This window comes from Ranitomeya variabilis, chromosome 8 (assembly GCF_051348905.1).
Source record: "Ranitomeya variabilis isolate aRanVar5 chromosome 8, aRanVar5.hap1, whole genome shotgun sequence".
Taxonomy (NCBI): Eukaryota; Metazoa; Chordata; class Amphibia; order Anura; family Dendrobatidae; genus Ranitomeya; species Ranitomeya variabilis.
Genome location: NC_135239.1, coordinates 177255135 through 177275328, shown reverse-complemented (window position 1 = coordinate 177275328; position 20194 = coordinate 177255135). Strand labels below are relative to the sequence as shown.

The following is a 20194-nucleotide window of genomic DNA, read 5'->3' as shown; positions in this document are numbered from 1 at the left end:
AGTCATGGCACCGGAGAGGTTCTCTCTAATGACCTTTTATGGGATTTTTCAGTCTTTGACATACATGGTCTAGGGTACCGGAGAGGTTCTCTCTAATGACTTTTTATGGTATTTTCCAGGCTTTGACATACATGGTGTAACCCCACAAAAGAATCCGTTCTAGAAAATGCTCATCCTGTTTCTATGGATCCTGTAATTTTACATACATTTTTTTACCCTGCATTTTCACATTGTATTTAAAAAAAAAAACAGAAAAAGAAAAATCATTAAAAAAGTGCAACTTTCAAACAAACTGAAATGAAATTTCTGAAACATCTGCAGGCTGCAGTTTTTATCATTTTCATGGACTTGTGAAATGTTTTTATGGCTCATGAATCTTTGTTGCCTCTGGTTTTATATCCTCCTGAGACATCATGGAGAAGGTAAATAAAACTCGGCAAGAGTCATTAGAACTTGTAAACCGAACCCTTCATTCCCATCCGTGGACATTTCTCTGGCGAGATGTTGGCTACTGAGTAACTTGCTCCTGTAATGACTGTGCTTAAACATCCAGCACGGAATGGGAAATTTCATATTACTAGATGTTGTAAAAAGGATTTAGATGTGACACAATATATTTAGTGCAGTTAATGACTAGCGCAATGTTTGCTGTTATATGGCGCTACTGTTCTGTCATGCATTTATATTCTTGGGAATGTAATCACACTTTCATGATATGCGGTGATACTTTTCATGTGCAAACAGACTGTAAGATCGCCTCACCAGCTAAAGTCCAGCCAAGCTAATTTACAGGCTGAACTTTGAAGTCTTCCTGTTCCCTACTGTATACACAGAACAGGCGGCCATTATATGAAATGAAGCAACGAGAGTCAATAGTCAAACTCGTTTCTGAAGCTAAAACAAGAGTGATTCTATACTTTCACAAGTAGAGTACTAATTATGCTCCAGGTTGGTAATGCTGTAGGTTTTCTTCTGTACTAGTTTGTCCATAAATGATAGACGATGGTAGACGACTGTCTTGGACACAACGTAACCCAAAAAGCCCAGCAGCAATCCAGTGTTGTGGAGTGTTTTCATAGCTACGGTCAACCACTAGTAAGAAGCTGACAAATTTTCCAAGATAGGTGGCCAGGTGGGTGCTTGAAGGAGGCATTGCTGGGCCTTAAAGGGAGCATGCATCAGTGACTGGATGCATGATTTTATCCATATATGTTTAAACCTGAAATGCTGCTGCTTTTCAGAGACCAATTTTTAAAATTCACTAGTCGGACAGGCTGGTCCTCAGCGGCTTCTTCCCGCACATGTAAGCAGGTGACTAAATGCAATGCCCAGTATTTGGCAGGTAAGGTCTATAGAAGTTTCCGTGGCTTTCTGGGACTTGACAAGGGCCGCTGCACCATCAAACTAAACACACATTCTTCTTATAAAGTCTATCAACGCCCTCTGGGCCGCTGTAGCGTCAGCTGGACTTTGTCTGGTCTGCAGCCATCCCCCTGCTCATGCCTGGTAATGTAAGTCTTTGCAGGACGTGACAGCCCATCTCACACGTCTTTTTCGATTACTAGCCCAGGCTGGAGCCTCGGGCCAGGTATTCCCAGGACCTCTTCGGTACTTGACCACCGATGAACGTCTCATCTATCCGGATCGGTTGGGGCTGGTACTCTACGGTTGACCGGCATTGTCTAGCGTGGCTCCAGTCTTTGGTGCTTGACCATCATCGTCTAGGTCCAGGCCTGGCTCGTACCTGTGGCTGCGGCCTACTATCTCAGCTGCTGGAGCTGCAGATAGATCTGCCACTTCTCTTGGCACCAAGTCACTTCCCATTTTAGCGCGCTGATCTTTTATTTTGTAGGCTGGTTTTGTCATTGTCACCTGATCCGGGGCACTGCCAAATTCTGTCCCCTTTGCAACTCTTCTCCTTGAAAAGAGTTCTTGAAGGTTTTGTTCAAGTCTGGAGGCTGCGTGGCTTTGAACCACTTTGCCTCCTAAACTCCGTTCTCCTACACTCGCTGCACTAGAGTGACAGGTCTCCTATACAAGCATACATGGAGAAAGCTGTCACTTCAGGGCAACAAGTTAGGAGCAGCCATCTGGGACCCATCTGTCCGACTAGACACCTGTGCTACTCCGTCCCCGGAATTTATTTCCTGAAATGCTGCAGCATTTTGAAGTCAAACATATTTGGCTGAAATCATGTAGCCAGTGTCTGATATATCACGTCCCTGGATCGGGCAACATGTATCACCTGTCAGTTTCCCTTTAAGGCATTATCGGTGGGACTGGCCAACAGTCTATTGAGTATGGCCAAAATGATGCTGCGGCGGCAGAGGTAGAACTGCTGAATTTCAACAGCTGATCCTTTTGTTCTCTCTGGACATACAGTAAGACCTGTCCTAGAAAGCACCGGAGCCAGGAGAGACAGCCGTTGGCCAAATCATCATTCGACTGACAGCTATGTAATGTGTTTGGGGGCCTTTAGGCAGAAGAAGAAACCGTTCCGTCACATAAAAAATCGCCAGGATATAAATGGCACATGGTAGGTGGGAGGCCCTGCTGTAGAGTTTACCCTGGCGTACTGGAGCTTGGTACTTTGTGCAGCTAGCTGTTTAGTTCCCATTTACTTATGTCACCATGTCAGCTGTCAGAGACCCAGATCATGCTAGGTGACTTCCCTACGAGTCCCTGTCTTGATTGCCCACATAGCACTTGTATTCTCTTTCTTTCTCTATGGTCCCTTATTTGTGCTTGAGAACAGGAAAATGTATTCATGTTACCATAATCTCTATTCCAGTAGCAAAGTCCTAAATCTATTCCTGTTCCTTTCGTGTTTTTTTTTTCTTGGTAAAGTCCAGATCTGGAAATGGTAAATCTAATTCTTGTTTCTCATTTCTGTTTTTCAGAGCGGAACGATGAAAGAATCCGAGCAGAGCAAGATTCCAGCACAACGACCTCCACCCCAAGGTTGTTTGCAGTACATTCTCGACTGTAATGGCGTTTCAGTAGGACCAAAACAAGTCCAGGCTGTGTGAGGGGTTGATGAAGAGGGGTTCTAGCCAAAAAAAACATAAAACAAATGTTGTGCAGTATTTGCCATGTTTCAGTGCTGACCTGGACTGTGTTTTTCTATGCAGTGTCACCTCCTTCTGTCTAGTCCTTCCCTCTCTGTGTCTTCGCCTGTGACGCTATCTTCTCTTTTCTCTGTTTATCTTGTGATTCAGAGCTGATGTTACCAGTATACCCAGAATTGTGCCTCTTTCGAGTCTAACCTGACTGTTTATTATACCTTTTTTTTTTACGTATTGTGGGGAATAATACCGACTAACTCGAGTTTCAATCCTCGGACTTTCCATCAAGCGTGTATGTGTGTGTGCCGGCGTGTGAACACGTGACCTGGAGATTACTCGGTTACTTGCATGAAACGATTACGGAGATCAATGAGTTTAAATCCAGGTTTATCTGAGCTGTTGAATTTCGGGGCTACTCTATTTTTTTGTAATTTTATAGATTTTTGCCGTCATTGTTAGCATGAGTAGACTTAGTAAACATGGACTTTAGTACTGTCTGTTCCGTGACTCCATAAAATGACATACTCATGCGGAGGTGTGCAGGTGGTACTTTTTAGCATTCTCGTGTAAGTGTGTGATTTGCACGCCATATTGATAGGCCACTAGTGCAATATTTGTGATAAAGTGTGATGTGTAGTCCACCTATTCTGTCCTGGCTTTTGTGGCTTCCTAAAAGCACAGAGCTAGAGATTATAGAAATCTTAAATTAGATCTATGGAATTGTGACTTCTGAAGATCGCCTTCCTTCGCCACCCACTTGCTTATTCTTTATACTGTGTTCTTGTCGTCAGTCTGGGATGTAAATATTCCGGAGAAGCTCGGAGAGTGTTTCTCGGCTTCTTCTTCTACATGTATCTCTCAATAGCCATATCGTGTGATGTGACTCTCACATTGATTTATAGCTTAGCACTACCCAAAGAGGCAATAGGCAATTATGCTGTGCTTAAAGGGTTATGGGTTATGCCTTCATTCTTACGTTGATCCAAAGATCCCGTTCGGGTCAGCTAACTATGGGCACGGATAGAACTCCCCTGTAGTGAGATGTGGGAGGAAGTGTACAGATTAGAAAAGATGGTGATATATTTATACTTAATATTTGTGAACCCTCCGTCTTCTCAGTTAGAAATATAAGGTGTAATACTGAACTTTATGCTGTTAGTATGGATGGTCCTTCATCTGTCTTAGTTGTTTGGTTCGGCATAGTCTCCACGACGCGCGTTATCGGTTTACTTGTTGAATTATTTATGACGTATGTTCCGTTTGACCGTTAGAGTCACCACTGATTATTGCAAAATATCTGCAGATACTGAAGGACTTGTTCTTACTGGCAGAGGTGCTTTAATAAGGCTCATGACACCATGGATGGTTGGTTAGAGGATAGGCTCCAAGGCGAACCTCAACTGGTCGGCTGGTTTTGAGTAGACCGTCACCAGTGTGACATTCTGGCTTTCTATAGTCCTCAAATTCTGCTCTTTTTTTAGATGGGATGTATTTAAATATGATAAAAATATTTGCACGACTCTGGTCCAGCAGCTGTCAAACCAAAGCTTTTGCCATTGCCACCTGCTTGGCCGGAAAACCCAGAGCAACTTCTATTTCATAGATCTGCCGTGACATTGGCATTGCGGTGTGATGAACGCATGACATTGTGCCGGGCCTACTAATCAGAAGAGGCACCAGCAGGTAGGCGACCGTTACACAGATTATTGACTTGGACGCTGCACCAAGGTCCTGCAAATGTTTTGATCATCTCTTATTGAATTAGTTGTAAAAGCATACATAATTTCGTCCATAAACTGCATCACTCTTGTCCATGGGCTGTATTTAGTACTAAGTCAGCACCATTGGGGCAAATTCTAATAATTTACATTGTGATTACTCTTTGAAGGCAGATTTACAGCCAGTGTGTGCTTAGACAATGATCTTGAACCTATAATTCCAAAGATACACCATATACAAGAGTAGCATTGTTTCTGGAAAAGAAAAATTCAGCCATGTTTTTGTTAATTTTTTACAACTCTCTTAACCAAGACCTGTTACTTGTAACAAAAATATAATTTTTAGACTCGATGTAAATATTGCTGTTCTCTTGAATTTGCGGTTATTTATTTTTGGTTCCTTTCCGTTCGTGAGATATGGCCTCTCTTTGCTGCGTGTAATCTAGCATCTTAGACAACTGGGTGTGGTCCTCAAGAACATGCCTACAAAGAGCTAAGAACCACGCCCACTTAGAACTTAAACTAGATTTACATACCGGAAAGAGAAGGCCATATCCTGGGAACAGAGAGATGAAGGAGCTAAAGAAAAACTACTCCAGATTCAGGAGAACAATGACTTTTACAGCGGGTCAAAAAATTACATATTTATGGCCTGTGACATGTCCTTTATAATGAAATATTTCACATTAAACATACAGTTCCATCTGCAGGCCGCATGTTGTAAAACAGGAGGAATAGAGAAGATTAGTTTATAATTTTGTTGGAATAGAATCGGCCATTTTTCATTTCAATTCTTTGTCATTCTAGGTTTCGGAGTCTTATAAGTGATTGACTATTTCTTGTACAAGTATTTATACAGAGATGGCCATCAGTTACTAGAAACACTTATCAGACGCCTAAGCCCAGAATGATCATAGATTGAACTGAGTAAAGTGTAGGTTGTAGTATATCTTTTCCCACAACTCTATATCAATCTGCTCCTGTAACATGCGGCTCATAAATTGGACTGCATGTTCAACGTGATAGGTTCCCTTTAACTCTTAGCATGAGTTTTAATAGTAATTTATTTTTTAAGTTAATTGTTATCGAGCTATAACGTGCTTGTCGTACTTCTTTCACTAACTCTGTGTCACAAGTGTCGTGTTGATCATGTTCCCCGTTCCCATGCAGTCTTCCCTATACCAACGTGTATCTTTTCTCTTATGTGTGTTTGTATTCTACTGCCCCCCAAAATGCCCATGTGTCCAGAATAGCATTATCCAAGGGCTCCTACCATTGAACGACAGTGGACATCATTTATCATGACAGACTATTAAGTCCGTTGCACTTTAACGACTGTGGAGCGTTCACTACTGAGTACGAGGAAGAAATGGCAATGGGGGCTTGAGGAATACAATTGTACAGCAATGATCACGTTTTTGTCATTTTGACTCTGAAGTGCAGCTAAAATAGTGATTGTAGGTTCACAACGGCCTTACTGGCTTCTAGTTTATAACCTGTCACATACATTGGTTGTCTTAAAGTAGAATCATACGAACATTGGTCCTAATTGGTGCATGCAGTTATGTGTGGGTCCAACAGCTTGAGTCTCTTGCCATTCTCTGTGCACAGTGTGGCAGCAGGAAAGTGTTAAGAGACTTTGCCTGTAAGACCAGCCCCCCAAATTATGTATATACATGGGCTTGCAGGTCTTTGAAATATAAATCCATCAACACCTTTTATATCATCTATCTGTTGCTGCATTTCCAAATAATTTTCATTTTAATTTATAAGCAAATGAGCCGTTAAGTGCGCTAGGCATGTCAGAGCACTTCTTGAACCTTTGGCTCACCAAGTTGTTTTGCCATCCAGAACCAGCCTCTTTAGCTGCCGACACATGAGGAAATCAGACAGTGAGATATCAATCAAGCTAAAGAATGCTGGTGCTGGGTAGACAAACAATTTGGAGAGGTATAGACTTAGGAAGTGCTCTGTCACGCCCAGAGCACTTAATGCCTCATTAGCATATGAATGAAAACGCTAAATACATGGGAATGCAGCAGCAGATAGAAGATATAAAGGTGTTTGTGGATTTACATTTGCAAGACCTATAAGCAGTTTGGGAGACTTGATCTTACTCTTAGATTCCCTTTAAGCCAACACAGGTAGCCAAGGGATTAATTCTGTTTCTATGATACACAAAGATGTTAAATGCCGCTAGTAACATTTGAGATTACTATATATTTTTGGCATGTAAGCATGTTTCGGTGCAGTGTTGTGGGAAACGGGTCAGTTGTCTTAAAATGTAGATTTCATGTACCGTATTTAGTTTTTTTCTTGTTTTTCTTTCTTGTTCTTGTTTGTTAGACTTTTTTTTTTTCTTTTTTTTTTTTTGTACAAAGCCAGATATGTGGCACAGAGTACATGATGGATGTTTGACTGCAGTGATTTATGTGAAATATCTTGTACAGCTTAATGTGTAATAAAGGAAATAACATCTGCCTTCAGTGTATGGTTTTTGGGTCCAAACATTCTAATTATTATCATTTATAGCAAAACGGAATATCTATTGTAATAAATCTAACTCCACGACAGATTGACAACCAGCTCCCAGTGTTTGCTTTCATGAAATTATGGTACAATATTACTTCTACATGGTCTGCTAAAGGGGTAAATACATAGTACGGAGCCGCTGGGACTCTGCCTGCTTCCATTTAGCTTCTATGGTCAAGGCTCAATTGCCTTGACCTGTAAAAAATTGAAAGGTAAATTGACCTCATAAAGGTTCGAAATGTTTTCAGTAGGAAAAAAAATCAGATTTTACAAAGGACAATATTTTTTTTGCCTGAAAGAGACAGATTCTATGTAGTATTCCATGCTGGACCACTTATCTTGTTGACGGGCTTTACGAAAAAAAATCATTGCCCGTTTTTCAATCTGGCTGGACATTTTGTTGACGGAAGGAATTTAAAGCCACATTTCCATTAGCCATTAATTTCCACATATGAATATCATCTTTAAAAAAAAAAAAAAAAAAAGTCTCCCTGGTAATGTTTTTTAAAGAGTAAGTGCAGTTTGAAATATACTAAAAGTTTTCTAAAAAAAAAAAAAAGTAAAAAATGTTGATAGGTAGGTAATCAGGGTGCTGAGAACCCAACCGATCACTAAAATGAAGGGTAAGAAACCCAACAACACAGTGCTGTTCTTCTCCGAGATTGAAAGCCGGCACAATAGAAAAGTCAATATATGGTCAAAACCAGGAATGGTCGAAGGAATAGTGGTCGTGGCCAGGTACTGCATATCATCGCCCTATTGATTTGATCAATATACAGGCAATGAAGCGGTGAAGCTCTATAGCTGAGTGTTTCCGACAGCCGCCAACACCGGGATCAGCTGATCTGCGGGAGAGCCGGGTTTTGCACCCCGACCGATCAGACATTGATGACTTATCCTACGGATAGGCCATAAGTGTTAAATTCCGGACAACCCCTTAATGTTTTTTTTCGCCCATTTAATTTCAATGGGTGAAAAATACTGCAAAACCGCAAAAACAATTGCTGCAAATTTGGAAAAAAATTATTTGATGGTTCAAATCTGTAAGGGAAAAATAAGCAGTGTGTCTATGAGATTCAGAATTCTCATTAATTTTACTGGTATTACAAACGGTGCGGGTTTTTTTTCCGTGGGGGTAAAACTCAGCACGTGAACAGACTTTAGAGAGTCCATCTCCAGTCTCTTCTGGATTAACAATCTCAGTCTCCGCTCTCCCACCAGTTAAAAACTCTGCTATCATAGCTAACTTTTGTATTTGCTTTTTTTGCATAAAGTAGCTGATTTAATATACTAAGGGTAGAAGAAATATTTCCAAAAGTTTTTGGGGGCCAATATCTAAAATTAACTATTTATTCGAAAATGTAGATTTTTGTTTTCTCTGAAATATTCCCACAGATATGGTTGAGTAGTGGAGAGTAAAACAAAAATTTGGAAAACAAAATCAATTTTACCCAATGTACTTCACCCCCAAGAACAGACATTGGAAGGGTTAGACTGGGCAAGTACAAATTACATTGTCAGCAGATTCTACTAGTGATGAGCGAATACACTCGTTACTCGAGATTTCTCGAGCATGCTCGGGGGTCCTCCGAGAATTTTTTAGTGCTCGGAGATTTAGTTTTTCTTGCCGCAGCTGAATGATTTACATCTGTTAGCCAAAATTTTAGGGACATTTTTTGTTGCCTATAATGCCTATAAATCATTTATGCTATTGGCTCTATGGTCAGCTCAATGCTTTCTTTCCTCAGTAGCAAAAATATTGCTTATTTTACATTAAAACGCTCCTAATGTGATATTATATTTTGGTTTAAATAATTTTTCCAATAACTAAATATATGTTCATGTCATTATATAAGTCATTACATTTAAATTATCCAAAATTCAAATCAGTATAGAAATAGATCATTAGATACGTACAGTGAACACGGGCAATTGTATTCCTCATCTTCCATGCATGCTTCATTTTATAGACTGTCATTGTAAATCATGAATCTTTTTATAATAAGACAAGGTTATACCCAAATAGTGCAAACTGTACAAAGGTTCTGTCAAATGGTGGAGCCATGATGACGAGTCAACAATATTGTGTTGGCTATGGAATTGAGAGGACATCTCTGATAATGGAAATTACAAAAATAGAATGTGGCACTTGATAATTGAAACATATTGGCAGACTTTAATGGAAAAACGTATATATGCTGTACTACAAGTGATAGGTAGAGTATACCTATGCACTGTACGGTCATTGGCGACACTTACCTTTACACGATCGGAGCTTCCCTGAATGGAGATTAGACACTTGACTCAGGATTGCAGCATAAAGTCAAGCGAGCAAGTGTTCCTTGGGTCAAATTAAGTGTGAATAGACATTAGAATGGGAAAACCAAGTGATTGCAATGACTTTGAACGAGGCATGGTCATCGGAACAAGACTATCCAGAGGGCAGTATTTGAAAGCTGCCAACACTGTTGGGTTCTCTCGTGCAGTGGTGTTGAGTACGGTGTGATCAGTGCTGAGAAATGTCTCATGGAGAAAGAATATGCAGTGATATGGAAGCTCCTAGACAAACAACTTGTTAAGGTACATCAAATTATTGCTTATATCAGTTTACCCGCGTAAGAGTCACTTCAGTGAGTGTCTTGTAGCTGGAAATCCACTATTTTTTCATGTAAGTGAAAAAAGTGCTCAAGTATGTGGTCTAACACAAGTTCAATGTCAAAGGAAAAGGGTCCCAACCAACTCTACCCAACAATCTGGAACTGAAGGCCACATCAAAATCAGGGAGTTGGATTGGTGGCCTTCCTTTGCCGTGGGAGAACCAATCTAACACACAGTTTTAGCTTACTTTTGAGCTGCCATCTCAATGTTTGCCAGGAACCATACTGTCTGTCTATGTCCCCTTTATGGGGGACCAGCGTTTTCTAGGGGATGAGGAACCTGGTGGCTAATTTTACCCTTCACCACCAGGAGAGACATCTCAACAGGTCAGTCTATCTTTAAAGACCTGTATGACAAACAAAACTTGGACAGTGAATATACAGTAACAAAAAAATAAATAAGTAAAATAAACATTTGTGCTGTGAATATGGCCCAGACATCCAACTGGAACGTTGCAAAAAAAAACCCCACACATTGGCTAAGCCAGAAGACCAAGACTCAAATCAGTGAAGCTAGTGTTGATGCAAGAGTACCGTATCACAAGAAGGTTATCACACCCAGAAATTTATATAACCACAGGGTCAATGCTTTTTGGGCACTTAGCATCTCGGGCTTTCAACCTATGACTTTGATTAAGACCTATAGGTATCCATTGTACCAACCTATGTAAAGGAAGAAGCTTCTACTTCCTGTGTGAAATGTACCCATCCATTACCGATGGCACCTGACAACTGTTAGAAACTACTCTTGATCTTAGCCCAAAGGCCGAGATGTTGGACATTAAGAACTACGCTTCATCTTAGCCCAAAGGCTGAGATGTTGGACACTCACCAATATTAATCATGACCTGGACCCAGAGCTGATTTTCTTGGAAGGTTAAACATCCTTATGTGCCTTTATAGGTTTCAATAAGCCATTGATTTTATTGAGGAGATAGTTGTGTATCTATTGTGATTTTACATGTAAATCAGCCCTTAAATAAGATTTACTCTGACGTACTTGCATCTCCTAATGATTATAGAGGAGCGGTATCGACTTGCATGAACTTTTGAGAAAGTTCAGGTGTGCCGTACCCTATCGAAGGTCTTACAATAATGGATATCTGTCAGGGCGCTCTCAAAAACTGCTAAAACGGCTTTCATCTTCTAGGATTTAGTGTTTTGCTAAATAGCTGGAATGCAGCCATTGTTTCTCTTTGGTTGAGTTTTGCAATGGTTTTATGTTTAAAAGGAACATTTTCTACTGTCAGCTTGTGAAACTATGGCATTGGCCTCAGGCCAGATTATGTCAGAAACTGCATTTCACATAGAATAACTACTAGATTTTATTTCCAAGAGAAAACCGCTGCTGTAGCCCATGCCTAATACAAGACGGAGCTATTCACTGCAATTATACGGGCTGCATATTCGAAACGGCTTGAAATCTGCAAGTAAAATATAAGCAGTATGTGCTTGAAATTTTAGAAATTGTGTTCACTATGCTGGGACAGAAAAACACAGGGAAAAAACATGGCAAAAACACAACGTGTGTCGGTATCCTAAGATCTCTGGTCGTGTCTGGCGTCTTCTTCCTTTTTACAAGTATCTGTCATACTACTCAGTTTGCTGCTCAGGGGAATCACACTACTTCTTTACGCTTTTTTCATTGTGGCACACCACAGTTGTACTTGTGCCAAACCACTCATTCTTCGCTCTCATGCACTTGACCATATTATAAATCGGTCCGAGTGTGATCCATCAAACATCGGATCGCACTCAGACCAATGTTATGTTATGGGGCCATGCACATGTCCATGGAAAAAAAGCACAGCATGCCCGAGTTTGATCCAATATTCGGATCGCCCTTGCCACCCAAGACAATGAGTATGTGGAAAACATCGGTCTGCACTCGGATGACGTAAGTGCAGTCTTATTTCCATAGAATGACACAATGGAGAAGATGGAGACCTTTTTTCTTCCATCTTCTCCTCATGCAAGCGAATTGTAGCACACTATGCTCAAACTCTGGTCAAACTCTGGTGAGTTTGATCAGAGTATGACTTGCATAATTGACCCGATTGTCTCGGATGAGAAACTATACATTGGTGGTACCCTAGCCTTCCAAACATTTACTTACCCAGAAGACTTTTTCCTAATGTCGTCTTTGTACCAGACCAATCTTTTCCATCCTATGCTCTATACAAATCCACCCTTTCCAATTCCTCCTTCTCTACCAGTTCTGGTATAACCTTTGTAGATATATTTCTATGTCAGACCAAGCCTTTCGTAGATTTCCCAGTGCACCTGTACATCACAACTTCTTTTGTTCCTCTTCTGTCAGTCCTCTCTTTCCCCTGTTAATCTGTGTCCAGGGCATATCAAAAACAATTTAGTGTTAAAATATGTAATAATTGATCTAATTTGGACAACACAAAAACATTTAGCACCATATCTGAAGTGTTTGTGAAAGAGACAGACCAGGTTCAAGATTAGGCTTGGGCTGGATAGCGACTTTGACAGCAGCTCAGGTCGCGTGGTCAAGGATCATTTTGTGCTGCTGCCACAATGAAGCGTAATTCAGGTTTATGGGGTCACCTTACAATCTACACAATACTGCGATCAAGGCAAGCAAATGGTTCTAACTTTTTCTAACTCACTTGTGTCAAGGCCAACGTCGCCATCCAGCCTGAGCCCTAGGGTTAGGATGTTATGATAATATCATGCATTACTTGATAACTAGCTGTCCATGATAGCTGTAGAACCCCAATAGGTGGCAGTTTGCCGTGAACTTACAAGATGACCATGTTGGCACCACACTGCAGTCTTTACAAGTTTGTGGCCTTGTAGGCTCAATTTTTACAACATGAAGCATTTGGCTACTGTATGTTATGGTATAAAATGTCAAGGAATGCATTACAAATAACTGAGGTAAGTTGTCACCAAGCTATGAGTATAATATAGAAATGGTTGGGTTTGTTTTCGGTATATTATTAACGTGTTATCTACATTTTTAGTAAAATTCTTAAGATGTTGTGCTAAGAATAGTCCTAAAGAGTAAACTAATGGCATCCTACTAATATTTCAGTCATACTACCATTTCTGGATTATACCGGCACAGGGGGAAACTAGTTTTCTTAAATAGCAGAATCAGCAGCAGATTGCTCAGACCACATGGAAACGCTTGATAGCGGCCACAATGTTCTGCTAAACTAAGGAAGAAGAAAAGCTTCACATATTGCCTTTTCTCAGATCTGCTGATCCGGTTACTAATACATTTCACAATTCTGTACTAAATATATATGAACTGCCTGCAAATATGAGATGTCAGCCTGGGTCATGGCATAAAATTAATTCTGGTAATCATTTGATTCAGACATCATGAGTGATAGTATATTCTGTAGTATCTAACCACAAATACCTCCAGAAGACCTTATCATATTACGGACCTACTAAAATTATACTCATAATTCTGAGGGAGCAGAGATGAACTTGACATTTAACTTTTCCTTTTGTGGTCCAGTGATATAATCTGTAAATCCTCAGACAGCACATCAAATACACGATAAACTGGGCCAAGTGTTAATCTCTGCTCCATCTCTGGTGCTATGTTAGTATGTGTACTTGTAGTATACTAATGGAGAACACAATCAAGGATATATATATATATATATATATATATATATATATATATATATATATATTGGATTCACCCTGAGAAATTGTGAAGCAACCATGACCATATGTATTGCTCTCAACTGCTTTACTTGTCATATACTATGTAAGGTTGGGAGGAGATGCCTTCAAGCTCTTTGACCCTACAATGCAACACCTTGGACCAATGTGCAAACCAATATAGTTTCTGAGACAGATACAATTAATAGATATATTTATCAGGATGCTCAAATATTCATTCCAACATACATTTTATTTATGGCAGTGGAAACAGTAAACTTTCGGTGCCTTTATGTGCAAGCCTATGTGCAAGATATTATAATGTCATTCTGTATGTAAAATCACTGACAGGTGAAGTCAATAATGATTATGTTCCCAATATGTACTGGTTAGTACATATGAAAAGTGATACAAAGGAGGCCAAATGGTTAACCAGCAACAAACACCCAATGACTAATGAATGAATGACCATGGACACCAAAGACTAGCCCATCTGGTAAAATGCCATTTAGAAGCTTTATTATTTAAGGGCCTTCAGCTTGATCTTCATCCATGGAGACTTGATAAACACTCTATAGGAAGATCTTGTGCAAGTCTTGATCGGTCCACCAGGGTTTTTTCTGCTGTTATCGGGTTGCTAGTCTTCCTCTTCGCCTTGTTCCTTCTAGTCTTCCAACCATGGTGTCCTTCTCCAGTGGTTCCTCTCTTTGAAGCTACAGTAGCATAAATTGCTGAAAGGGTTAATACTGGCCAAAATACATAAGTGTCAAGTAGAAATGGTATGTGGGACCTTGGTTCATTGGTAAGGTCAGAGGTCTCTGGTCGTGAGCTCTGCTAGTTTCGTAATTCCAAGATCCCCAGCGCAACGGGATCATTACGACATGATGGGATCCTGGAACTTAAGAGATTCACAGAGCTCCTGCCACCTGCCAGAGACTACTGACCTGGCCGATGGAGTGGAGTCTTGCAAATTGATCCACCCATATCTAGTGTCAAGGCAATGTATTGCCAATTGCTGTACGAGTGCCTATTCCAACCACTGTCCATCACTTAAGTGCTTACAAGGGGCCTGTGAGATTTAGAACTGGAGAAATGGAAGAAGGTGCCCTAATGAATCACACACCATATGTGGTTTGCTTACCTGAGAGAAAGTTGGCACCAGTCCACAGTTTGGGAGCAGAAGACATGAAAGCTGAGGCAGTGGCATTTTTCATCTGGGAATACATGGCCTTCAAGTTGATGTCACTCTGACCACCTACCTAAAGCTTGCACAGACCAAATGGCAGTGGTCTCTTTCAGCAAGATAACGCGATCTACCACACTCCAAAACGTGTCCATAAATGCTTTAAGGAATATGACAAAGACTTCAGGGTGATGAGTCTAAATTCTCCAGATCTCAATACAATTGTGCATCTATGTGTTGTGCTAGAAAAAAAACCTTCAATCCAAAGGGTCCTTGTCTTGCGACTTATAGTACTTAAAGCGTAACTAAACTTTGCATTTATTTTTGAACAACTTTGGCCAGCATGGAAAGTTATAAAACTTGGCAAATCACTTTATTAATAATTTTTCTTCATTCCTGTAAAAAGAAATATATGCAAGTGACATGAAAACCCCAGTTTTTCCCAGTCTATTAGCTTGAGTATATCTGCATTGAAAACAGAATATACTCATTTGGAGTACAGATGATGGCAGTGATGGTTCAGCATTTGTCCCCTCCTCTAAGTGTTCTGCTTATCAGATCAATATCCTGCAGCAGCTTAACCCTACTCTATGACTAAGGGCTTCGGCCAGAAATGCGTCAGAGGGAACGTGATTTTAATTTTCCTAATTTTTAGTTAGATGTAATAAAAACTGGATTTTAACATTTTCTATGCCAATCCATATTTTTATTATTTTTTTTGCGATTACTGCCATCATCTGTACTCCAATTGCACACTTTCAAATATCAGTGCTGCTGAAGGCAGGTGAATAGACTGGGGAAAAGCAAAGGTTTGGAAGCCACTTTGCGTACATTTTGTTTACAGTAATGAAGACAAATCCTCTAATAAAGTGATTTAAAAAGTTTTGTATCTTTCCCTACTGGACAAAATGATTAATAGCGATTGCTGAACAAGTCCTGGATGTCTTATAATCTGCTCATCAACATGTGGTCTGAACAATCAAACGCTCATTGTGAGGACAAAATGGTTGAACGCTGTTTGTGCTGATTCATTGTTTTCTTACATTTTTATTAGGGCCAAGGCTTTATTTTTTTAATATACGGTATATAGCTCAAAATCCATGTTCAGACATAGACAAAGGACTGAATGACAAAATTCCAGCTGTCTGCGGCCACCAATAGGGGGAGCCGACAGTTGTATTATTATTACGTTTGTGTATATACATTGTTCTCCAGAGCTCCTCCTAATGGGGGTCTGCAGGCAGAATTGTATCATGGATGTGCAGGTGGAAAATAATGAGCACTGTCTAAAGAAAATAGACCATTTAGGCATTTTAAGCCAATCCACAAATTACCAAGAATGGGCATTTTCTTTACAGAATTTTAATATATCATTATGTAAAAAAAAAAAAAGATATTGCCTTTTTCAGTCAGTGTGATTGTTTTATACTTTACTTGGACTTTAACCTCTTTCATCTAGCGATAATTTAATTGAAGCTTTTACTGCTCTTTACAACATAGAGTTCTGTATTTATATCCGGCAATAACCATTGCCCGGAGCCATATCAAAATAACCATTATCTCTTGGACTCTTCTGTTCTTGCAAGGGCTTACATTATATAATGTGGAGGTATACAGGTCTATTTCACTGTTATGAAGTCAATGGTTGGTAAGTAGTGATGAGCGAACGTGCTCAGATATTGTGCTATCTGCATGCTCGGGTCCTACCTGAGTGTCTTCGACATGCTTGAATACTATGTTTGAGTCCCCGTAGTTGCATGTCTCGTGGCTGTACGACAGCCACAACACATGCAGAGATTGCCTAACAAACAGCCAATCCCTCCATGTGTTATAGCTGTCGAAGGGCCACGAGACATGCAACCACGGGGACTCAAACATAGTATTCAAGCATGCCGAAGACACTCGGTTAGCACTCGAGCATGCGGATAGCACCTTATTCGAGCATGCTCGCTCATCACTGTTGGTGAAATCAAGAAACTGGTAACCTATAGTAAGGTGCCGTGCCAGAGACTGTACTGTCAGGACAATACTGATAGCACATTTTTATCACAGACTGTTATATTGTGCAGCAATATGAGATAAAAAGGCTATTTTGTCTGCTCCTTAAAGATTGCATCACGTTTGCATGGATATCATTTGCTCCACACTGTAAAAGATAGTGGGTGAGATCAGAAATGTTGTAGAAGCCATTAATACTTTAACCATGTGAAGTTTTTCTTGTGCTAAACCTAGGGTGCCCAGCACAACCCCAAGGATCACAATTTGATCAGCCTCTACAGAGTGTGGACCAGCAAAAGCCTCCTGGTCAAGACCTGCTTCCAGAGAATGAACCGCCAGGGCCGTCCATCGCTACAGGTCCACAGCCATTTTCTGTAGAACAGACATTACCTCCTGTGAGCAGTGTGGAATCATCACCCAGTCATCAGATGGACCCACCTCAAAAACCCCATCCCCACCCACAGCTGAAGTAAGACTGTAGTGAATATATATACTAAGTAACGGCTTTGATAAAATTAAGATATGTCTTAAATACACCAGAAGGGGCACTTACAACAAGAAAATAATACTAGACTCTGTTCTCATCTGCTCCGTCACAGATTCCATCAGATATGACGGAACAAATTGGGCAACTTGCCGCACAATTTCTCCAGTCAAACCAAAGGGCACTGACAAAAGGGTTTGCAGAAAGACTGGACGTTATCCCCTATCCACACAGCATAGATAATTTCCTGACTGCTGGGGGTCCGATGGCAGGGAGCCCTGCCGAACCCAAAGAAGGGATCTGCTTGAATGCTATCTCTGGTGCTCCCATTCAGATTGAATGGAGAAGAGGTACACATGCTCAACGTCGGCACCTTCCAGACAAGGCTCTTCAGAGCTTCAGATCACTGAGGTCCCAGCAGTCAGACCCCCAGCGATAAGGAAGCTGTCCTCATCCTATGGATAGAGAATAACTTCCAATCTTGGTGAAGACCCTTAAATCAATGAGGTCCATTGAACGCCAGTGGTGTCCACAGTGCAACAGACGCCACAACACAAGTGTGAACATATCAGAAGCTGATCTCAGTTTTGGGAATTGGTCAAAGATAATAAAATCATACGGAAAGGTTTAGTAATACAACTATTATGCAGCCTAATATCCAGTTTGCTTGTATGAAAACACACAATTGACAATTTAGGAATGGCAGAGGAACGGCACAACACAGAGTTCTAAAAAAGGATACTCCACATTATTCTTTTACACTGAGCGCTCGTGCAGATGACCGCTTTAATCGAGCGAGTACTATCCGTGGTTTTGACAGATAGCACTCGTACCCATGTTATTCTAAGGGGCCGTCCACATGAGTGGAATAAAAATATTGCACCATGTACGATTTGTCTCCGAGAATGAGTTGGCGCTCGTCCATTCATATCTTTGGGTCGGTCCGATTTCCACGGAAGAGTGGACAAGTTGGAAAAACTCTTTTTTTCTCTCCATCCCCAAGAAAATCGAAACCCACTCTGATCAAACTCTGATCGGAGTCCAATTTTCTCGAATGGAGAGAAAAATGTCTGCATCTGTCCTTACTAAAAGGCATGTCAGGAAAAAAAAAAAGGCTGGTCTGTTAAGAAACCAAACTATCCTATTTTATCTTCACAAAATTAATTCAAATTATTATTTCTGTATGTGCAATAGAACATTTTTTTAGGCATCAATCTGCAGATTCAGCATCAGCCCTATACAGATAGTAATACTTCATCATTTTCCTTAATTAGAAGTCATCTTTGTCTCCTTCACCTGATGGCCCATTATGTAACAGTACAAAAAGATCTTTCCTCATTTTGCAATCAGCCGTAAGTGCTTGTATTATTAGAAACACTTCCTATCACGTGAGCGCATTGTGGTTATTGTTGGGAGGTGTCACGAAAAAAAGAAGGAAATCCTTGAGTGATTAGTCACATTCCTCCCACGTTCACACTGTATCTCTCCTGGCTTGTAGTAACTGAAGTAGTATCTCTGACTCCAGCCATTACCTCCTGTAAAGAATAATTCATTGCTCTTGACACCTCAGCTAATGAAATAAGAATACATCTTCTTCCTATTTCCATCATCCCAGGCAGTCATTCTGTATTGCAAACCTTTATGAACTCTAATTTTTTCCCTATGTGCCATTAATTGAGTTTTCTAAGATGCTAAGGCCTCATTCAGACATCAGGGTGTACAAGAAAATTGTCTCTTCGGAGAAGAAGAGAACTAGAACTATAGGAACTAGCTATCCTATAAGTCAATATCGACTCTCCAACGGGCCTTGTCACATGACTTAGGATAAAAGTCAAAACCAGAATCACTGAAGAGACAATTTGCATATTTCCCAAAGGATCATTTCGGCTTAAAAATCTCCTCACCTCGGCATGTCAGGCTTGACATGTCACTCTCCACAAGGAGAAACGTTACTCTTGGACCATTTTTCATCAGTGTCTTGGATCTAGTTTTCATCCATCTTCTATCCAATACCAACAGTTTAACATCCATTTTTGTCATATGTAAAGAAAAAAAAGAAAATAAGAAAATCCCTAATTTTTCTTACCCATTAGACTACATTCCCATGTGGCATCTCCACTATAGACTTCCCATTAGGCATTTACCGCTGCTGATATAACTGAAGGAGCTGTGTAGGGTACATTGAAAAGGATGATATTCCTTCCAACATCCGCACCATAGATTGACCTTCTGCGGATCTTTAACCCCCGGCTCCTCTCAATTTACTCTAAAGATTTATTTTGCAGCAAATACATGAGATTTTTTAAACTCTCATACACCATGCTGGCACCGTAAAACAGCCTCTAGTAGTAAATGAAATAAATATGTATACACCTGACCGTGTATATAGGTTAGCGCTGGAAAAAAACAACCAAATAGCTACTCCACAGACTTGGGGAAACCAATAGGCAAAATTACAAAGGCACATGAACCTATGTGGTTCATATATAGGACAAAAACATAAGACACAATAATGTAAAAACAGCGGTGAAAGTAATAAGTAGCAAGCTCACCCGCCGTGTAGAAATAGCAATGAACTCCTGGTGTTGTTGTCATGCAGTAGAGAATGTCCGTCCAAGGAAATCTTCCGTTAAGGTAAGTCCAGTAATGGTTTAAAGTTGGTGGCTGCCCCGGCCGGTAGCAGCCACTATTCACCGCAAGCTCGTGTAAGCGGGGTCCTAACTGTGCCGACGCCGCATGTGATCAGAGCGGTGCGTACAGCCGAGGATAGAGGTCCTTACCGCGCTCCGTACACAGCACCGGGCTCTAGCGGCGGTCACGTGAGCGATACGTCACACAGGTCCTGCAGCTCAGCCGTACGCACCGCTCTGATCACATGCGGCGTCGGCACAGTTAGGACCCCGCTT

General features: G+C 40.6%; 1 protein-coding gene across 1 annotated transcript in view; it reads left to right on the top strand.

Annotated features, from left to right (window-relative positions):
- Positions 1–20194, top strand: part of SYN2 (synapsin II) — a 386089-nt gene that overhangs the window by 358097 nt on the left and 7798 nt on the right. The window contains exons 11-12 of the mRNA XM_077276522.1: positions 2901–2961; positions 17039–17273. Coding sequence (XP_077132637.1) covers positions 2901–2961; positions 17039–17273 — 296 coding nt within the window. The remainder of the gene's footprint in view (positions 1–2900; positions 2962–17038; positions 17274–20194) is intronic.